General features: G+C 40.6%; 1 protein-coding gene, 1 long non-coding RNA gene and 1 pseudogene across 3 annotated transcripts in view; all 3 read left to right on the top strand.

Annotated features, from left to right (window-relative positions):
* Window positions 1–18,678, top strand: part of LOC146247310 (uncharacterized) — a 55,728-nt gene that overhangs the window by 13,869 nt on the left and 23,181 nt on the right. The window lies entirely within an intron of this gene.
* Window positions 123–7,651, top strand: LOC146247312 (uncharacterized). 2 transcript variants are annotated; one of them, XM_084681990.1, is made up of 12 exons: window positions 123–729; window positions 2,817–3,003; window positions 3,133–3,241; window positions 3,316–3,446; window positions 3,592–3,696; window positions 3,945–4,022; window positions 4,167–4,271; window positions 4,423–4,524; window positions 5,086–5,202; window positions 5,291–5,511; window positions 5,854–6,013; window positions 6,107–7,651. In XM_084681990.1, the coding sequence occupies exons 1-12, from the start codon at window positions 706–708 to the stop codon at window positions 6,256–6,258; spliced, it is 1,491 nt and encodes a 496-aa protein (XP_084538116.1). In that variant the 5' UTR covers window positions 123–705; the 3' UTR covers window positions 6,259–7,651. The 2 variants fall into 2 exon arrangements, with proteins under 2 accessions (XP_084538116.1, XP_084538117.1); XM_084681991.1 differs by having other exon boundaries at window positions 699–729; window positions 4,167–4,250.
* LOC146247313 (uncharacterized) lies at window positions 723–2,825 on the top strand (annotated as a pseudogene).

Below are 18,678 nucleotides of genomic sequence, written 5' to 3'. Positions count from 1 at the left end.
TCCTCAACGGATTGTAAGCTATATTCTGCGTGTGGTAAGTGTTCGTTATTCGTCTTTTTTGTAGGTTAGTTAGCTACTTGAATAAGGTCAGTGTTGACTGCAAAGCTAGCTACAGTTGATATAACCAGATATTTCGGCTATAACTTATTATCTTATTAAATACCATCGTTATTTTGTGTGTTGGTGATGCTAGCAAGCTAGCTAATATGTACGCTGTAACTAGCTAGCTACAGTAGCTAACGTTACAGTAGTTCACTTTCCAGGTAAAGCTATTGCTTCAGTTTTGCGCTCAAAACCAGCACAATCATAGTTTATTTTAGGAAGACGACACCCATTAATCTCTGTCTATCCATAGTTTTAGCAGGATGTTATCAAGTAGTTACAGTTCCTAAACAAATTAAGTAAAATTGGATTATTACCATGCCAGTCTTTAAATTGGAAAGGTAACGATAGCTCTAACATTGTAGGCATTCTGTGTGGCTTTAGTCGCACAGTAACTAACTAGCTAGATCTTTTGTTAGTGATGTGTTATGAGCTTTAAAATGTTAAACCATCAATTTTCACCCTAACTTCTCGCAGTCATTGTTTCCTTGATTGAATAAATCCAAAATTGTATGTAGGACTGTACACATTTCTGTACATTTAAACGTGACTCTTGATTTTACATCAACTCACTATTTCTAATATTTGTCTTTCAGATTCTGCATGATGGCAACCTGTCCAGCTAAGGTACATTGACTGACTGACTGACTGACAGGAAATGAATAGACAAACTGTACCAGTGAGTAATTCTGCTCTTAGAAGGAGAGCAAGAGTAGAGCTAGGCAAAATACTTACTGATATTGAAGGTGCTACATGTGTGATTGAACCCATAGCTGAAGAGATAGCAGAGGCAATTGTTGTAGACTCTCCTGCAGATGAAGCTGTAGACAATGTACCGTTTGACAATTTTTGTTACGATGACTATGTAGAAGCTGATTCTGATGGGGATCAGGAGGAACTCTCTGATAGTGAGGAAGGTGCTACTCTCACTGACCGGCTTTGTACTTGGGCTTTAAATTTCGGTATATCACTCATTGCACTTACTGCTCTTTTGGCTATCTTGAGATTTTACCACCCAGAGCTTCCCAAAGATGCCAGAACCATCCTCAACACTAAGACTACATATAGAGTGAAGGAGCTTTGTAATGGTCTTTATCACTACTTTGGCATTGTCTCTGCCTTAGGAAAGACTTTATCCACACTTAAGGGCAAATTGGTAAATGGTTCTTGCTTAAGACTGCAAATCAACATTGACGGACTGCCGCTCTTCAAGAGCTCTAATTTACAGCTATGGCCAATTTTGGGTCTACTGGTTACTGTCCCTATGAAGGAGCCAGTAGTGATAGGTCTTTTCTCAGGTACCAAAAAGCCTGACTCAAGTATCATATTGTTAGAAGATTTTGTGGCTGAATTAGCTGGACTTGAGAAAGGTTTTGATTTTGAGGAGAAAAGATTCACACTGAGACTGGATTCGGTTATATGTGACACACCTGCACGGTCATTTGTCAAGAATACCAAAGCACATAAAGGGTATCATGGGTGTGACAAGTGCACTCAAAGTGGAGTGTACATTAATAACAGAATGACGTATCCACTTTTACACAGTATGACCAGAACAGATGAGGACTTTTCAAGGCAGGCTGATGAAGAACACCATCATGGTCCCCATCCTTTTACAGGTGTTAATGTTAGAATGGTCTCACAATTTCCGCTTGACTATATGCACCTTGTGTGTTTAGGTGTAGTCAGGCGGCTGATAAACCTTTGGCTAAAGGGACCACTGAAGTTTCGCCTACCTTCCAGACTTGTAAATAGAATCTCTGACAGTCTTGTGAATATGAGAGCCTACATTCCAGATGAATTTGTTCGTAAACCACGATCACTCAGGGAAGTGGATAGATGGAAGGCCACTGAGTTTAGACAGTTTTTGCTTTATACTGGGCCTGTAGTGTTGTGTGGTGTTTTAGATCCTGTGGTGTATTATAACTTCATACTGTTGTCTACTGCTATTGCTATATTGGTTAGCCCCAAATTGGCTTAAACTCATACTGATTATGCAAATTCTTTATTGCATACATTTGTCAGTCATTATGGTGAGCTTTATGGTAAAGACTTAATTGTCTATAATGTGCATGGTTTAGTTCATCTGGCACAAGACTCAAAGAACTTCGGCTGCTTGGACTCAATCTCCTCGTTTCCATTTGAAAATTACTTGGGCAGACTCAAAAAGTTAGTCCGCAAACCTTCATATCCCCTTGCTCAGATCATTAGAAGACTGTCTGAACTAACCTCAGTAGACACCAAACCTGTAAATGAGACAAACTTAAAAAAGGAACATTTCCAGGGCCCTGTACCCCTTGGCTCTGTGGTTCTTGGAGAATATGCTGAGATGAAATTGGAAAACTTTATAATTAACATTAAGTCAAACAACAACAATACATTTGTTATAGGGAGCAATTTTTGCAGAATCGTTAATGTCATTGAGTGCAGAGATAATGTGTATGTAGCATACAAGAAGTTCACTGACATGTCACCATTCTTCAGTTACCCCCTTGACTCGCGTTCCCTAAATGTAGTCTGTGTATCGCAGCTACAGTCAGACACCCACTTTGCAAAGGTGTCAGAGATCTCACAGAAGTGTGTAGCACTACCCTACCAGGACAAGTTTGTGGTCATCCCCCTTTTCCATATGCAAGATTAGGGACCTATCCGATGACATTAATCCTTAGTTTTTTGTTGTTGTTTTTAACCCCAACCCTTTTGGTATTCCATAGAGATACTATGTTGTGTCGTTTACGGAGGACAACTCTATTAATGTTATACCAAGTTCCTGGTTCAGAGATGACCAGTCCTGGTGGCCAAATTATACATCAGATGAAAAAATAAACAAAGCCATTAAAAGTTGTGAGGAACCATGTCATGGATGGAAAAAATACAGTGCCCGGATCATTTGTGCCAAAGGTAATTTAAATTGAACAGTTTTGATCAACTTATATTTTAGCAGTTTATTTCAGTAAACATATTTTCTATTTGCTATTTTAATGTGATTGACATTCTTCATAAAATGTATTTTGTGTCTTATATAACCAGATGACTATTTAGAGGCCAGAAGAAAAATGAAGGAATACTTTAACAGTGATACAGCAGGTCTGCAGTCTGAGGATGAGGGTTCTCAAAGAAAGAGGAAAAAAAAGAAACGGTATGTGTGTAGGGGTTACACAGTGTGTGATAGTGTGTACCACATGTTTTTCAACTTGCTTTTTTTCATAACAGACAAGTGAGTGACAGTGAGCCTGAGGAGAGGTCTGATGATGAGCATATCACACCAAGGGGGAAGATTCCCTTAAATCTCCCAGCTTTACACCATCCTTTCCATCTCACTAAGTGTCATAGTCCTGACCCATGTAAGACTTGAATTACTCTTATTGTTTAGAAAGCATGCTTGTTCAAAACATTTTTGCAGTTGTTTGGTACACAAAGCAATTTCGGTGTCTTGCTGATGGTATTTATATTAAAATCTGTATTGAATAGTCTTAATTTGTGCCCTAGCTGCCAGGCTCCAAGACCTTGGTGAAGGCAGGTCCTACACAAATCTTGGCTTCCCTACAAGTTCCTGGCCTTCTCGAGTTTCTGCCGTGAACCATAACCCTTCAGGTACGAAGGCCAATTTACACTGCTCAAAAATTCAGGAAGGATAAATTAGAGCTGTGGCCACCACCTGCAAAACCGTTCCCTTTTTAGGGATTTCCTTGCTGTTGCCAGTGTATATTCTCAAATTCATCAGTCAAGAAGAATGTTTTGACCTTTGTGCCATGGTTACTCCTCTCATACCTGATGTATTTTTGAAGCCACTTTAATATGGTGTCATCATCTCTTAATTTCTTTGCATTATCTGCTCTCAGACACCAGCACTCAGGTACTGCCGAAGTTTAGCAGCCCAACTGACACACCAGGATACCAGGACACGCAAGGGTTTACTGGTAAGAGATTGATGCCTGACACAGATTGTGTTTAGCCAAACCAAGCTGGTCTTGTTTTTGCAGTTAGTCCTTTTCAGCAGTAATAACAAGCTTCATGTTGTGCTTGCTAGGGAATTAGGAAAACTGATATTTATTTTCTCCTAGTTGCCAACCAGCAGGACTACTGTGACTATAGTCACAGGACCTACACAGATCTCACTACCAGTTCCAGAGCTTTTCAATTCCCAGGTCTGAGCAATGTTCCTCCAGGTATACTAAATGTCTCACATACTCAACAAAAATGGAACTTAAACTTTAGCCTTAAAGTGGGAGACCTTGCTGTCATTGACATTGACAGAGAAACATGGTAACAAACGTATTGATATATTGCTGTCTGCTCTCACTGTCGGTTTTCTACCAGGCACCAGCCCTTTGCCCCTGCCATGCAGGAGAAACATTTTACAAGTGAACAGCCCAACGTGCACACTACAAAACATTGTCCATGACCCACCAATGCTTACTGGTAAGATCTCAGTTCCTAACATGAAACTGTTTTAAGAAATCTTGTTCACCTAATATTTCTCCTGAGCATGCAACACCTATTCCAAATTTTGTGAGCAACAAAGAGAGGTATTTATCAAAATGTTCACATTTCTGTCAATGTTTAATGTTAGTCATGTATGCTAATGAGCGTGCAGACCATACGCCTGTGAGTTCAGTTGCAGAAGTATAGTTGCCAAATGTGTAATCCTCCCTTACATGTACTGACAAAAGGCTTCTGCGTTTAATGCGCAGTGTTACAATAATCATATATGTGCATGGAGGAAGCATATAAGCTCCCTCAACCATTTCACACCTGCCAAGGAGTTACAGATGAGGGGAAATGGAGGGTTGGAAGGGGAATTAGACATGAACAATTGTACTTTTTTGCACAAACATTTGAAGACATTTAGGTTTTGTAAGGACAGATCTTCTGTTAATTTTGGACTGTAGTGTCTGGGGCAACATTATATTCCATGTAACTGGAATTATGTAAATAGTGATTAAGACAGATTAAGTACATTTTCTTCTGTTACTTCCCCAGCTGCCAGCCCTCAGGACCAAATGAACAGAAACTTCAATCTCAGTGGCCCTACCGGTTCAAGTTCAGAGCAGAACTGTGTGTTCAGGGTTGGACAGGGTGGCCCAATCCCCTGCTCAGGTAGGCTGAATGTTATAGTTTATATTTAAAAAATTAAGGATGTAATGCAAGGTCAGTAATTACATTAATACATTAATTTAACTTTTAGAGGCACAAAGGCACATCCTACTTCTGCTGGAAAACATTAAGCAGCAACAGTCTCAGCTGGCAGCGACTGTCAACGTGCTCTTGACCAAGTTGGGATCCACCCCCTCCGCCTCAGCTGAACTGCCAGAGGAGTTCCAGTTTCCCCTCGACGACATGGGGGAAGTCGCAACATTTGAAAATTGGATACAGAATCCAGAGAACAGGAGGAGAAAGCAGAACCTTGTAAGAAACCACACCCCCAAAACACAAACTAACGTGATTTTTATGGCACTCAATAAGCACAAACCTGTTCTGGATAATGCAATAAATATTTATATGTTCAGTATTTCTGAAGGATAATAACTATGGCTTGCTTCTTTTCTCAGATAATACTTTGAACATGTTTTCTAGTTAAAATGACATCTGTACTTGTTATAATTGGAATTGTATTGTATGCACTTTTATTTTACTTAGTGGTGCTCAGAGTACACAAGAGTACACATGCAAATGAGGCCTTGGTCCTAATGAGTAACTGTATAATCCAAATGAATATCTTCCCCTGTACCTCCCCACACCTTCCCCTAGGTGTCTGCTCTAGCAGCTGTCGGTGGGCAAGACACAAAGAGGGTCACATGGAACATCCTAGGTCGTCTCTTCTCATGCACTGTTGCTAAAAGAATAAATTGGAAGGGCGTCAATGGAAAAAAATCCTTCGACCAGATGGGAAGCAAAGTTCTACTGATGCGTATGTTTTCTTCCAAATCCATGTAACAACAGGGTAAAATAGTTAACAAATTAGCAAAATACGTTTATTTTTTAAGTTTTACCTTCCATCTAGGTGCTGTACGGAAATGTGCCATCTCAGGGACAGCAACAGACACAGAGATTTCCCAGCATGCCATTAGGTGGTTCAACTTGGCAACTGACCGAGGGGGCGGCCGCAAGGAGCGCAGCAGGCAGGCTGAACAAGAAGCATCTCCGACAGTGTAGCACAGGGCTCTTGTAGACTATCTTGGACCCCTTTAAAAGCTTTTTTTTTTAATTTAAGATGTGTGACAAAGACGACATTTCATTGTGTTAAACTATACAACATATAATTTATTTTCTTTGACAGACAGCATTTTACATTTACTTGAAGTGTACAATAATGTAAACCTGTGTTGATCTTTTGATTTATAAACTGTTTTACAGTACAATTAGACCAGTAAAAAGTGAGCATGTCAATCCCTGTGGTTTATAGTGTCAACATTCAGTATTCTAGATACCCAGTTTATAATTGTTATTATAAAACAGTGAGGAAATTGGTTGAGGTAAAGGTTATGGTAAGATTCAGGGTAGGGTCAAGCAGTTTTGGTCAACGTTTTGTTTAGTCTCTGCCTTCAAGGCAGATTTGCTTAAATTTCAATTCCGGTACTGTAACTCATCCAATGAGCATTTATTGTTTGTTTTTACCATGTTACGTGTTACAGCTGCACTTAACGTTAGGTCAAACATATTTTAAAATATGTAAAACATAGTTTTGGATACAACCAAATAAAAACATAATTACCATTTTTGCTTGATTTTTTTTTTGTGAATACTTTGTAAAAACACAGTTAAGTGCATTACTCAATAACTGTGTGGTAAATTAATTTGTTGCAGCTAACATTACTAATTAAAGTACACACAATTATAAATTAGCAGATCTGGGCCAATGCTGATCTGGAGGTAACATTTTATTAACGGATCCGTGCCAAGTTTGGGCCACATTTGAAAGTATTTTTAATCGATCTGAACCAGTCCGAGCCCGTGTCCGGTGCAGATCTGTAAAACAGATTCGCGCCGTTATTGGGCCGCTGTGCGTTTGGACCCCGTTACGGATCCGATTGGTGGCTCCGTGCCGGATCTTGCGCTAGATGTGATCCAGATCTGGCGCAGTGTCTCAATGCTATCTGGGGAGCAGGCTAACGTAAGTGTAGCTGGATAAGCTTGCCACACCCCCGGAAAATAATTGGCAGCTCCATTTTTGAGAGACCCAGCTGACCAAGGAGATATAGGCCTATAGTTCGATTAGCTTTCCATACCAATAGAGTTCTTCGCGATCGCCAATCCTTTATTTCACACGGATTAGTTCTTGTTTGAGCGATATCGATTCAGCCGACAAGGACTCATTTATTTGCAAGACCTTCTCGGGCCGTATTGCAAATATCACACGCCGCAGCAAGCTATGCTTTATGAGCTTATGCTGCTGTATGTGAATATGTAACGCTATGTTTTAAGAAATGTCTTATCTGTTGTGCCTGTGCTTTTTATGTTTCACTGTGGGAGAGTGGGAAACGTCATATCGATTCCTTTTTATGTCTTGACGTGAAGAAGTTGACAATAAAGCTACTTGAAACTTTTACTGTGCTTCAGACTCTGCATAGCCTTGAGGTTTTTCGCGTCAGGTAGGCTACATTTTTATACAGTATAGGCGATGCAGAAAACATTGGCAAAGCCGCAACATGCGTTGCTGTAAGAAAAGTGTAGGCCTACTTGGCGCTTAACCAGCTGGCATGTCCCAGTCAATGAAATCAAAGACGGATTTACACATAGGCCTACATGCATATACATATATATAGGGTGATATCAGGTAAAATGGGCCATCAGGTAAAATGGGCCATTTAAGGTTTGGGGGTCCCAGCCCTGACAAGTAACAGGGGATTTGATTGCTTTATGGTTGCTATGGTGGGCGGGCCAATAATTCAAACAAGACTGCACCAGAAAGCTGCATGGTAAGTAGCCTGGCATACCAAATCTAACTAAACTATTATAAGGATGATAAATCTTTTTTTTTTTTTTACATGCGCATAAAAAACTATGCATAATATCTGTCTTGATGGCATCAATCAGAAATAATGTTGTTAGTTTGGTATATGAACATATTTTTTGAAAAAGTGATGTTTTTCTTGGTGGCCCAATTTACCTTAACCCACTGAGGTAAAATGGGCAACATGGTTTCAGCTAAAATGGGCCATCATCTGTGTCCCTCACAAACACACATACACATGTGTTGGAGTGTGTGTGAGTGTGTGTGTGAGGGTGTGTGTGTCACACCATGACCCCCCCAACAGTAATAATGGTAGTAGATATTTTATGTACAGTGAGTATGGCGAATGAGAAGGAAGCGAGAGGAGAGGAGAGAGGGAAAGGGAGAGAAAAGAGAGGAGGAGCAAGGACCAGAGAGGAAAAGATACAAAGATAAAACAGGGATGGAAAGGAAAGCCAAACAATTACAATCTGTGGAAAGAGGAGAGGATGAAGGGGGCCTTAGATGAATACATGGAGGGAGAGAAGAAAGGAATTACAGTGAGTGTGCACCTCTTATCAAGAGCATGGGGTGTGCCGCGATCCACACTGCAAAGACGCATCAGTGGAAAGGTGACTGGCAGTGAACATGTGTCAGGGCGGAAGCCCTACCTTCCACAGGAGGCGGAAAGGGAGCTTGCTGCCACCCTCAACACATTGGCGCAGAGGGGGTTTCCCTTCACAAAACGTGATGTTCAGCAAGTGGCCTTTGATTTTGCAGCCAAGAACAACATATCTGGTTTCTTCAAGACAGCAGGGAGGGCCGGATTTTACTGGTTTAAGAACTTTCTAAAGCACAACCCAGAGCTTGGGATGCGCAAGCCAGAGGTCCTGTCTGCAGCACGGGCTGCTGGACTCAACAAAGAGGTGGTTAGCCAGTGGTTTAACCAGTATGAGAGCCTTTTGGTCGAGCTGGGTATTGAGGGCCCACCGTCACATATATATGGAACTGTGACGAGTCTGGGCTTCAGGATATATTTTTTTTATCATGGCACATATGAATATGTTTGTTTAATGCAGTTTAAATGTTATGTGGCTGTATAAGCAACTGTGTTTTAAAATTAAAATTTATGATAAATTACAATTTCCCTTTGCAGTTTCACTGGTCCATTTTACCTGAAACTGCTCGTGCAAAAAAAAAGTTGGCACAGCTGATGTTTCAAGAACTGTAGGGCCTAAATAATTATATTTTAATACATCATTTCAACAAAAAATTATCAAAAACAGTCATAAGTAATCATAAAAACACATGGAAAGGTATATGGTATTGTATTGTTGTCCCAAAGATTTACCAAAAAGTGGCCCATTTTACCTGATATCACCCTACATATATCCTCATAAGTGTCTATGAATTCGTATCAATTAGATACTCTTTGGCCTTGTTTTTATACTTATTCTGAAAGAGTTGATATCATTATTTTCGCTAGCAAGATCTCAATCGATGATTAATTTCCATTAAGCCTACTGCCAGCAGGCACATTTAAAGAAATCTGATCTGATTGATTGGGGTAATAAGGGACTAAAGATGAGCCTATACATTTTACCAAAACACGCATTTAGTTTATCTATTCCACTATTCCACTGCATACTTATGAATAATTCTGTAATTTTTTAAAAATTTAATAGAAGTATGCAGTGGAATAGCGACATCTCTGACGTTGATAACAAACCAAACCGTTTAAAAATCGGTTGAAAATTGAGCAAGTTATGGTCATTTAAAAAGTACATGTAGCATCAACACAATGTTATGGGTGAGCGAGTTGCCTGTGGCATGATGGCCGCCATGTGCGGACGTTCTAGACGCCGCGGTAAGACATCTAGTGTATATATATATCTATGGAGAGAACCATAGACATAATATAGAGTAGACGCCGCATCGAACGCTACTGCCTACTGGCGCTGACGAGATGTGGGGCCGCCATCTTGGAAAGGTCCGATCGCTCCACTCAGTGTAATCTGTTAGGTTGGGGCAATGAGCTGTCAGCGCATTTAATTAATCATACCGCACTGAATACCAAACGGATATTCACACGGGTTTTTTTGCTGCAAAGGTCATACATGTAGCTATGATACAGGCCACATGTTTCGGCGTATTTTAATATTAATAGTGGGCCTTTCCTTAAACCCTTTCCTGCCGGACCATTCAAATATGGGCATTAAAATGCCCATGGTTCCCGCGCCAATATCTTTGCCGTCCAATTGCCGATTTTATTTCTGAAAACTGCCAGATACTCATGACAACTTAAGCTCAAACTACATGTCATTGGTTAGGGGTTACTGGGAGGCGGAAATAAATGTATCGTCAGCAACGGGAGCCATTGTTTTCCGAGGCGGAGCCTGAGACCATGGGAGATTGCCTTCTGTGTTAGATCCACAGCTTCGAATTGAAATCGGAGACGATATTATGAGTAAAGACAAGTTTCTTAATATGTGTTGTCAATATTGTCGATTAAAAGTCTAAACTTTTTACTTACGAAGAATGTGTTTGTGGGAGTGACGTGAGTTATTTGAGCAAAGAATTACGTGTCCGGCTTGGCCGTTTTTGATAGGCAGCTATGACAGTAGTAGCACTGTTTAGCCTCAATTTTAGCAGCTTTCTGTGAAATTTGGAAAAACAACATGAACTAGCTAGAATAGATTATATAAACTATAAGCTAAATGTACGTGCCTTGTTTGGCCAATTCGGTCGATGTGGAAGAAGTAGAGTACTATAGCGACTGCCCTGATACCTACACAGTTGGTGCCACTTCGCTGGCCAATGTTATACCAGTAATTTGTTTTATTTCTACAATAGCATTTTTGTGTCAGTTGTGTCTAAGTCAGTGTTATGGAATATGACATATTAAGTCTCGGTTCATAGCCGGGTACAGTATACACCGGCCGTTGCAGACGCCAATGCGGCGTCTACTCTATATTATGTCTATGGAGAGAACTGCCACTCTCGGGAAACTTCCGGGTTCTGAACTGGTTGAAGTTCCATGTGAGGGCGCTAACGAGCGAGTGCAGAATGAATGGAGGTCTATGGAGCGGTAGGCTACCCCTCAAAATCCACTTTTCTCAGGATATAATTTTTTGTCTAGTAATTTGAATTCTGAATTCGAAAGGGGGGGGCAAAAAAAATACACACTGCTGGCTGTTAGATTGTTTTAAAGTCGCCTTTCTGTTGTAAAAAGCTTTTGAAAATGTCATTGACGTCATACACATCATACGACCAGAGCTACTGCTTGACGGCAAGCTCTGGTCACTTACTTTTTTTCTCTCAGGGCATCGACAACACAGCTGACAGGTTAGGCTCTCCCTGTCAATACACATGCTAGAAAGAGTTTTGGCTTGCTAATGTTGTTGCTAATGTTGCTAATGCTCCGACATTCTGATTCCGCTTCGGCTGCCATCAAGCGGGAGCTCTGGTCGTATCAGTCCTTCACTAACCAATCAGCATTCATTAGCAGAATGCTAGCGTGTTATGGGCAACAACGACTCACAATCTAAGAAACCAAAAGGACATAAGTACTCGTTCATTCAACTTTCGACCTATAATCCATGTTGAACATGCACAAACTACAATCAAATCGGAGATTTTTCAACGACAATCAGGCGAAAGAGACAAGCCGTTTAGCTCAATAGACTCCCATTCAACATGCACTCGCTCGCGATCACCCCCAGTGGAACTCTGGTGGAACTGCAGCCAAATTCGGTACAATGGGGCTTAATAGGGAGTGGCAAGGCTCTCCTTAAACAGGCTCTGTTAAGGCCCAGTTAGATGGCTCATTCATTGGTTAGGACTTCATGAAGGCCTAGGAGGTTTTGTTTTGTTCCCGCCCAGTTGAAATCAAAGCGTGATTGGTCGATTTGCCCGTCACTCTTCACACCAAAACACATAACTTGGCCTTCCCCAGGATTTGTGAAGTCCTAACCAATGAATGAGCCAGCTAACTGGGGCTTAATAGAGACAGACGATTCTGATTGGATAACATGTTTTCAGGACATGAACTTGACAGTAAGCTTAACTATTCACCTTATTCCGCCCCGCCCACTTTTTTCATATTTTTGCACTTCCGTTGTATTTACACTTCCGCTTTACCGGGGATATCATTCAATTCAATGGAGAACTGCCGAGAAGTCCCGCTGCTAAAATATTAAATCATTTGGTGGATTTGTGCAAGATGTGCTATGTTCGTGTGCTACAACAAGTCAACAATACACCCTTTCACTGGATGGCTTGAAAACGACTTTTAAGTGTTGATATAATTCGTTTGCCGGTCAGATCGCTGCCCTGCACTCAGTGCTGTGCTGCGATATACAGGCATCACATTAGCCACAAACATAAGATGTTCTATCGATTTCACTGCAGGGCATATGCATTTGCTGTACTTTGTTTGAAAGCTTAGGTCCTCTAGAATTCAGTCGTGTGATTAATTTTACAGTCAGTACATGTATTTGAGACCTCCCCTCAAAACCGACCAGCTAGCACTGTTAGCAGTAGAACGTTAGCTAGCTTCTTGTTTATCTACTTGAGGCTCTAGTTTTTACATCAGGTCTCTGTTATTAGCCATAAACTGCAAATGTATGAGTGACAAATTGTGCTGTAATAATAAATAGTAACAACTTTTTCATCGAGGGGCTTTGGTACAGGCTATATGCAACGTGTTAAAACTTACACAACATGTATCTTCCCTCCTATCTAATGGCATTAGAAAGACGCATGAAATAATTTGATTGCTGCTTTGTTTCAAAAGCTTTACATTAAATGTATATGCACTGCAGCAATTGTTTTGCTCACAGCCATGCCCATACATTTGGTTATAATCATGTATCTACTTATATCATGAATTGAGAACACTAAAACATACTAAAATATAGTTAGTTTATCTCTTATTACACCCTTTATTGATACGAGCAGACAAAAGGCCTGAAACTTCGGTGTTTTTTTTTAATTCAGCGCCTTCAGCCAGGGACGCAGATCCTCAACTTTGGTTGGAGGTCGATGCAAAGTATGTCGGCCCACAACACTTGGACCTCTTCTTTCCATGGTCAAAACAATGATAATACAGGGTCTGATTCCGTTTTCTCCACCTGTTATGGCAGCCACAAACTGCAGTTGACTCTGGGCATCTCTATTAGCCATAAATTAGTACCAGAGCCTGTTTAAGACACTGTCTTTTAGCACCGTTATAAAGTGGAAAGTATCTAAACCGGAAATGAGAATACGCGGATGGCCGCGCCCATCGTGACTTCCGGAATAAGGTCAATAGAACATAGATGAGAGAAAATGTATTCAATGTATTGTATTAAATTAAATGAGATATAATTTATTTTTTAAATGATTTATTGAATACTTTATTATTAGTATTAAATATATTATTATTTATAATTTGTTTAGGCCTTCTCTGAAGGCGTAGAAGGCCCTGAAGGTTCCCCACTGAATTATGACAATGGTAGAATATAGTGTAGTTCTGTTCAGTATCGCTAACCATGGCAAAGGGATTTCGAAGAACTATGAACTACCAGAACTACCATGATGATCTTGGATTAAACAGACCATAGCAAAATGTCCATCTTTTGACGACGCCACATAAATGTAATGGTGCTAGCTAATGTTTGCTCTTAGTTCGCTAGCTATGCAAATGCAGCTAGTATGTGTGAACCCTGCCAAGTAAACCCTGCCAATACAAAGTGAAATCGCTATGGTGCGATTAACTGGATTACCTCACGTTAGCTACGTGCATTTCAGATGGTAGACACTCAGTCACCTTGCCAGATAAGGAACACTACTACTGCATTGCTAGCTTCTCTCACTGACTCTAATTCAAAAAGCAGGCGATGTTACTTAACTAACTAGCTAACATTACATTTACATTTATTCATTTAGCAGACGCTTTTATCCAAAGCGGCTTCCAAGAGAGAGCTTTACAAAAGAGCATAGGTCACTGATCATAACAACGAGATAATCCCAAACATTGCAAGCAGCCAAAACATGAAGCATACATTGTGAAAAAGCTAAACAAGTGCCAAAAGGGAAGACCCATAAGAGCATGCAGTTATACAAGTTACAAATTAAAACAACATGAACCACAAAAGTGCAGGACTGTACCTGTAAAAGAACAATCAACAGTAAAATATTTCACAGCAAGTACAAGACTTAACTTTGTTATATCTAACCTACAAGAGCAACAAGTCACTCAATAAGAGTCATAGTGATCCTGGAGGAAACTAACAAGTCCAGCCAAGCATTCTTAAGTGCCGTTGTACTCCCGGAACAAGTGTGTCTTGAGCCTTTTCTTGAAGGTGGGGAGACAGTCAGTGTCCCTGATGGAGGTGGGGAGCTGGTTCCACCATTGGGGCGCCAGGCAGGAGAAGAGCTTGTGTTGGGACCGGGCAGTCTTGAGCGGTGGGACCACCAGGCGGTTGTCTGAAGAAGACCGTAGGTGACGGGTGGGGGTGTAAGGTTGCAGGAGAGACTTGATGTAGATGGGTGCAGTCCCGTTCACTGCTCGGAAGGTCAGTACCAGGGTCTTGAATCTGATACGGGCGTTGATGGGCGTAGCCCAACGCCTATAGTAGCCTATATAAACGTTGCACATCATGCAAACTTTCTTAACGAGAATTGTAGCTTTTCTATCTGCTTAGGCAGACAAAAACTCATGATAGACCTCTTCAAATGGTAAAAAAAAAATATATATATATATATATATATATAGAGAGAGAGAGAGAGAGAGAGAGAGAGAGAGAGAGAGAGAGGAGAGATAGCTTGTTTTATGATTCATGAGGAGTATACCATTGTTAAATGTTTTATTATTGTATATATTGTTGGCACATTTATGTATATAGTGTATATTTATTTTATGTTCTGATAACCTATACTGTCATATTTTGTGCTGAATTGTGTTCATTGTTCACCTTAAAAAGTGTGTTTCCTGTTGTAATTGTGTGTTTTTCAAATGCTCTAATGAAGGATTTGTGCAATTGAGAAATATAATTTTCTCTTTCACTTATGTTGTTGTTAATTTAATGTAGAACCGCTCCTGTGCTCAGTACACCAGTAGTTTCTTTTCAGGACATTCCAGGACAACTGTTGTGCTTGCTATGCCCAATGTTTGTCCAATGTCGCTGAACTCTAAAACCCAACCAGGGAGTGGAAAACCTACGTCCCACTTCAGGAGCAGTTACAGAGCACATTCTGAGAGCACACTGGCAAGCAAATGTTTGGACACAAGATACAGTGCCTGCTCCAAAGATTCTTGACGCACTATCACAGGCATGGAGGCAAATTGATGATGGGCAATGGGCTCCTGTCCTGTCAAAACTTCCACCAGCACCAGAGGCTGTTGTGGAGCTTGTGAAGTGCTCCCATCTTACCAGCCAATGCAGTAGAATGTGTTCTAACAACTTACCATGCACGCAACTTTGCACATGTGAGGGCTCTGAGGAGACGTGCACCAATATTGAAAAGTCAGACAGTGACAGTGATGAGGATGAATACTTGAGTAACGAAGACTGACTCTTTTGTTGAACTCTTCAATAATGAAACAAGATGCAGATTTTTTTTTTTTTTTTCTAATTTCTTTCTTTTTCACAATTTGTTGGCAAATGATGCAATACATATTTTGAAAATAGTCTGTGTCTCACTTGTCTACCTTATTAGAAGTACATTTATCAAAAAGTTGACAATTTTAAGGCTTTTGTAGAAGTGAAAATATGATATGTTACTTTTTGTGATTTTTCTGCATATATTGTCTGCCGTCTTGAATTTTGCCGCTAAAAATTTAGAAAGAAAATCAGAAACAGGTTATTTTGTATTCATTGGGGTCCTACATGATGCATGTTTGAGCCTCAGATGGCTCCTTTCCAGAGTAACTGTCAGGGTGGAGAGAAGGTTAGGACCCAAATGCAGTTCAAGCAGAGATTTATTCCAACCAGGAATTACACTACAGGGAGCACACAACATGAACCACACAGACAGAAAGTCACACTAACAGATACCGTATTTCTTCGATTAAACGCCACGGCGTTTATTACACAATGATCATTTTTGGTGCGGCGTTTATTCGAGGGCGGCGTTTATTCGAGGGCGGCGTTTAATTAGTAAGAGAGATTTAGAGAATTGCAGTTGCAGTGCGGCCATAGACAAACAAAGAATAGACAAGGAGGTCAAACACAAAGCATAGTATAAAATTGAAGCCGCGCGTGTGTCTACATTGTGTAGAAATCTGAAGCAGCATGCCGAAACATTCTTACACTTCCAGCATTCAAACAGAAAGCTGTGCAGAAAGCACTCACCAGCTGCAACAGATCTGTAGCACGGGAACTTGGGGTTGATGAAAGGCGAATTCGCCATTGGTGAAGTCAGCTACCTGGCAATATTGTAGGCTACATGTAATTGTCGCAATTACATAATGTATCATTTGTTTTCAACCAATGTCCTAATTTAGAATACTTGCATTCAGTATTAGTAAGTGACTTTATTTGGTAAGAGTACAGTGCCTTTATTTTGAAGGCCTTTGGAACGCTTGTGAGTGAGAGAGTCCATGCGAAGCACTGACAATTTAATGCTCCGTTAAAAGTTTAAGGTTGTTGATCGGATGTTAGCTAAGGATCTAAGGAAACCTCTATTCCCTTGTGTACAGCATGCAGCCAACGGGGTGTGTTGTTTTGTGTCTGTATTTTACTTTGGTGAACGTTATTTACATGCTGTGCATGTCATTGTATGTTCATATTAAGTTAATGTGGTCTTTATTTTCTCGTTATACTGTGGGTTTAGTTTTCACGGTGGATTTGGAGAAGCTTCAAACCTGTAGCAAGAAAACCAGTGTCGAGGGAATTATAATACTCGTGTTATTTACTTGTGTAATAATTACTGTGTTTTAATTTAACCAATTAAATAACCGTTTTCAGATGTTTTGGGTGCGGCGTTTAATCGAGGGCGGCGTTTATGACACTATGTTCATTTTTGGGGCGGCGTTTATTCGAGGGCGGCGTTTAATCGAAGACATACGGTAGTAAGAATCCAACAAGAGACAAGGGAAAACAGAGAGACTAAATACAAAGGGTAATGAACACCAACAAGGGACAGGTGATACAAAAGGTGGAACAAATCAGGGTGGGGCAGAACAATCAAAAAAGGCGGGAAACAAACAAAGACAGGAAGTAAATAGACAAGACAAGGGAAACAAGACAGACTACAAAATAAAACAGGAAACAGAACATAACAGAAAATCAAGACTATGTTGAAGATAAAAAAGTTAAAACCATGCTTAATGTTATGAAAACGATGTCCATTTGGTTTAAATATAATGTTCCCTACAGCCAGATTGAATCAACTGACTAGCCTTAATCAACATTTGACATGCCTCATTCCAACCCAAGCTTCTAAAGATTGACTAAGTCATGACTGTGAATTTGCATACTAGAGGGGACTCATTGTCGCCACAGGAAAGGTAACTGCTCCCCAGCCTTTTGGGGAGCCACTCCCAGACTAGATTAGAACAAAGGAAATGCATATCTCTGTAAAGTTGAATAGAATTGACACTACCTTGATAAATGATCTTTGTCTTGACCTGGAGTAACCTGACAATTCAGAGGTGGGACCTTATCGCGAGAGAACAACTGACCAATAGGGAGAGATGTCATTTGAGGAAACACCCTCAACATCTTTAGGATAAATGGGTGATCCTGAGAATGATTCAAGACTGCACACTGTGACCCCACAAGGAAGCATGTCTGTATGTCCGCTGCTTGCAGTGTATTGTTTTGTCATTGTCACAAGACTGTTTTAATGGAATTCCTGAAGAGGAAGCATTTGCACATACCCCTGGAGAACCAGGGACTCTTGGGGCAGGAAACTATTTGCCATGGCTATTTGAGTCAGGTCCTAAAATTTCAGTAAAAATTAAAAACTTACCTAAAGACTTGAAACCTTTTCACTATCAAAGACAGTGTTATTTAAAATGTGTGACCCAAGTTTGGCAGTCCTGGGTCCATTGAAAGGACAGCACAACTCAAGTTTAGCCTTCCCTAACAGTGGGACTTTTGGCAGGCTTTTGAATGGGGGGGTTGGTTCTTCCCACGTGTTCTAACCCAAACTGCAAAACTCTTCTCAGTTGTCCTTCCTGAACTGGGAATACCAGGGATGGCTGGGTTGTATTAAGGGGCCTCAGATTGCTCATTTCAGAACAATTTCTGTTCAAAATTCCCCTAAAACAGGCTCTTAGGTTTGATGCTGCCAACATTGTGTTGACATTTTTCCTGAGCATGATAGCACTTTTTTACCATGTTGTTGTCGCGCCCGAGTGGGACGGGGCCATATTGGTTTGGACCTGCTAGCACCTAGCATGCCAGCGCCGGGAGAGGGACACGTGTCATTCAAAATGAAGTGACCTTTTTGGGTAAATTTATGGGAATTATGTCCACATGACATATTTCAGAAAATTGTGCAAAATGCTTGGAAGGTGCACCAAACCGGTTATCTCAGACTAGAATCAGGGTGTAAGGCATGGGCTCCATAGACCCTCACCCTATATACTTTCAGAAAGGTTCCTCAGGGATAGAACCAAGCCAGCATCATAGAGCAGCATCTTCCATGCAACA

The sequence above is a fragment of the Hypomesus nipponensis genome, chromosome 19, assembly GCF_054491055.1.
Source record: "Hypomesus nipponensis isolate SF chromosome 19, ASM5449105v1, whole genome shotgun sequence".
Classification (NCBI taxonomy): domain Eukaryota; kingdom Metazoa; phylum Chordata; class Actinopteri; order Osmeriformes; family Osmeridae; genus Hypomesus; species Hypomesus nipponensis.
Note: the sequence above shows the minus strand (reverse complement) of the source record. Positions and strands in the feature narration are given on the sequence as shown.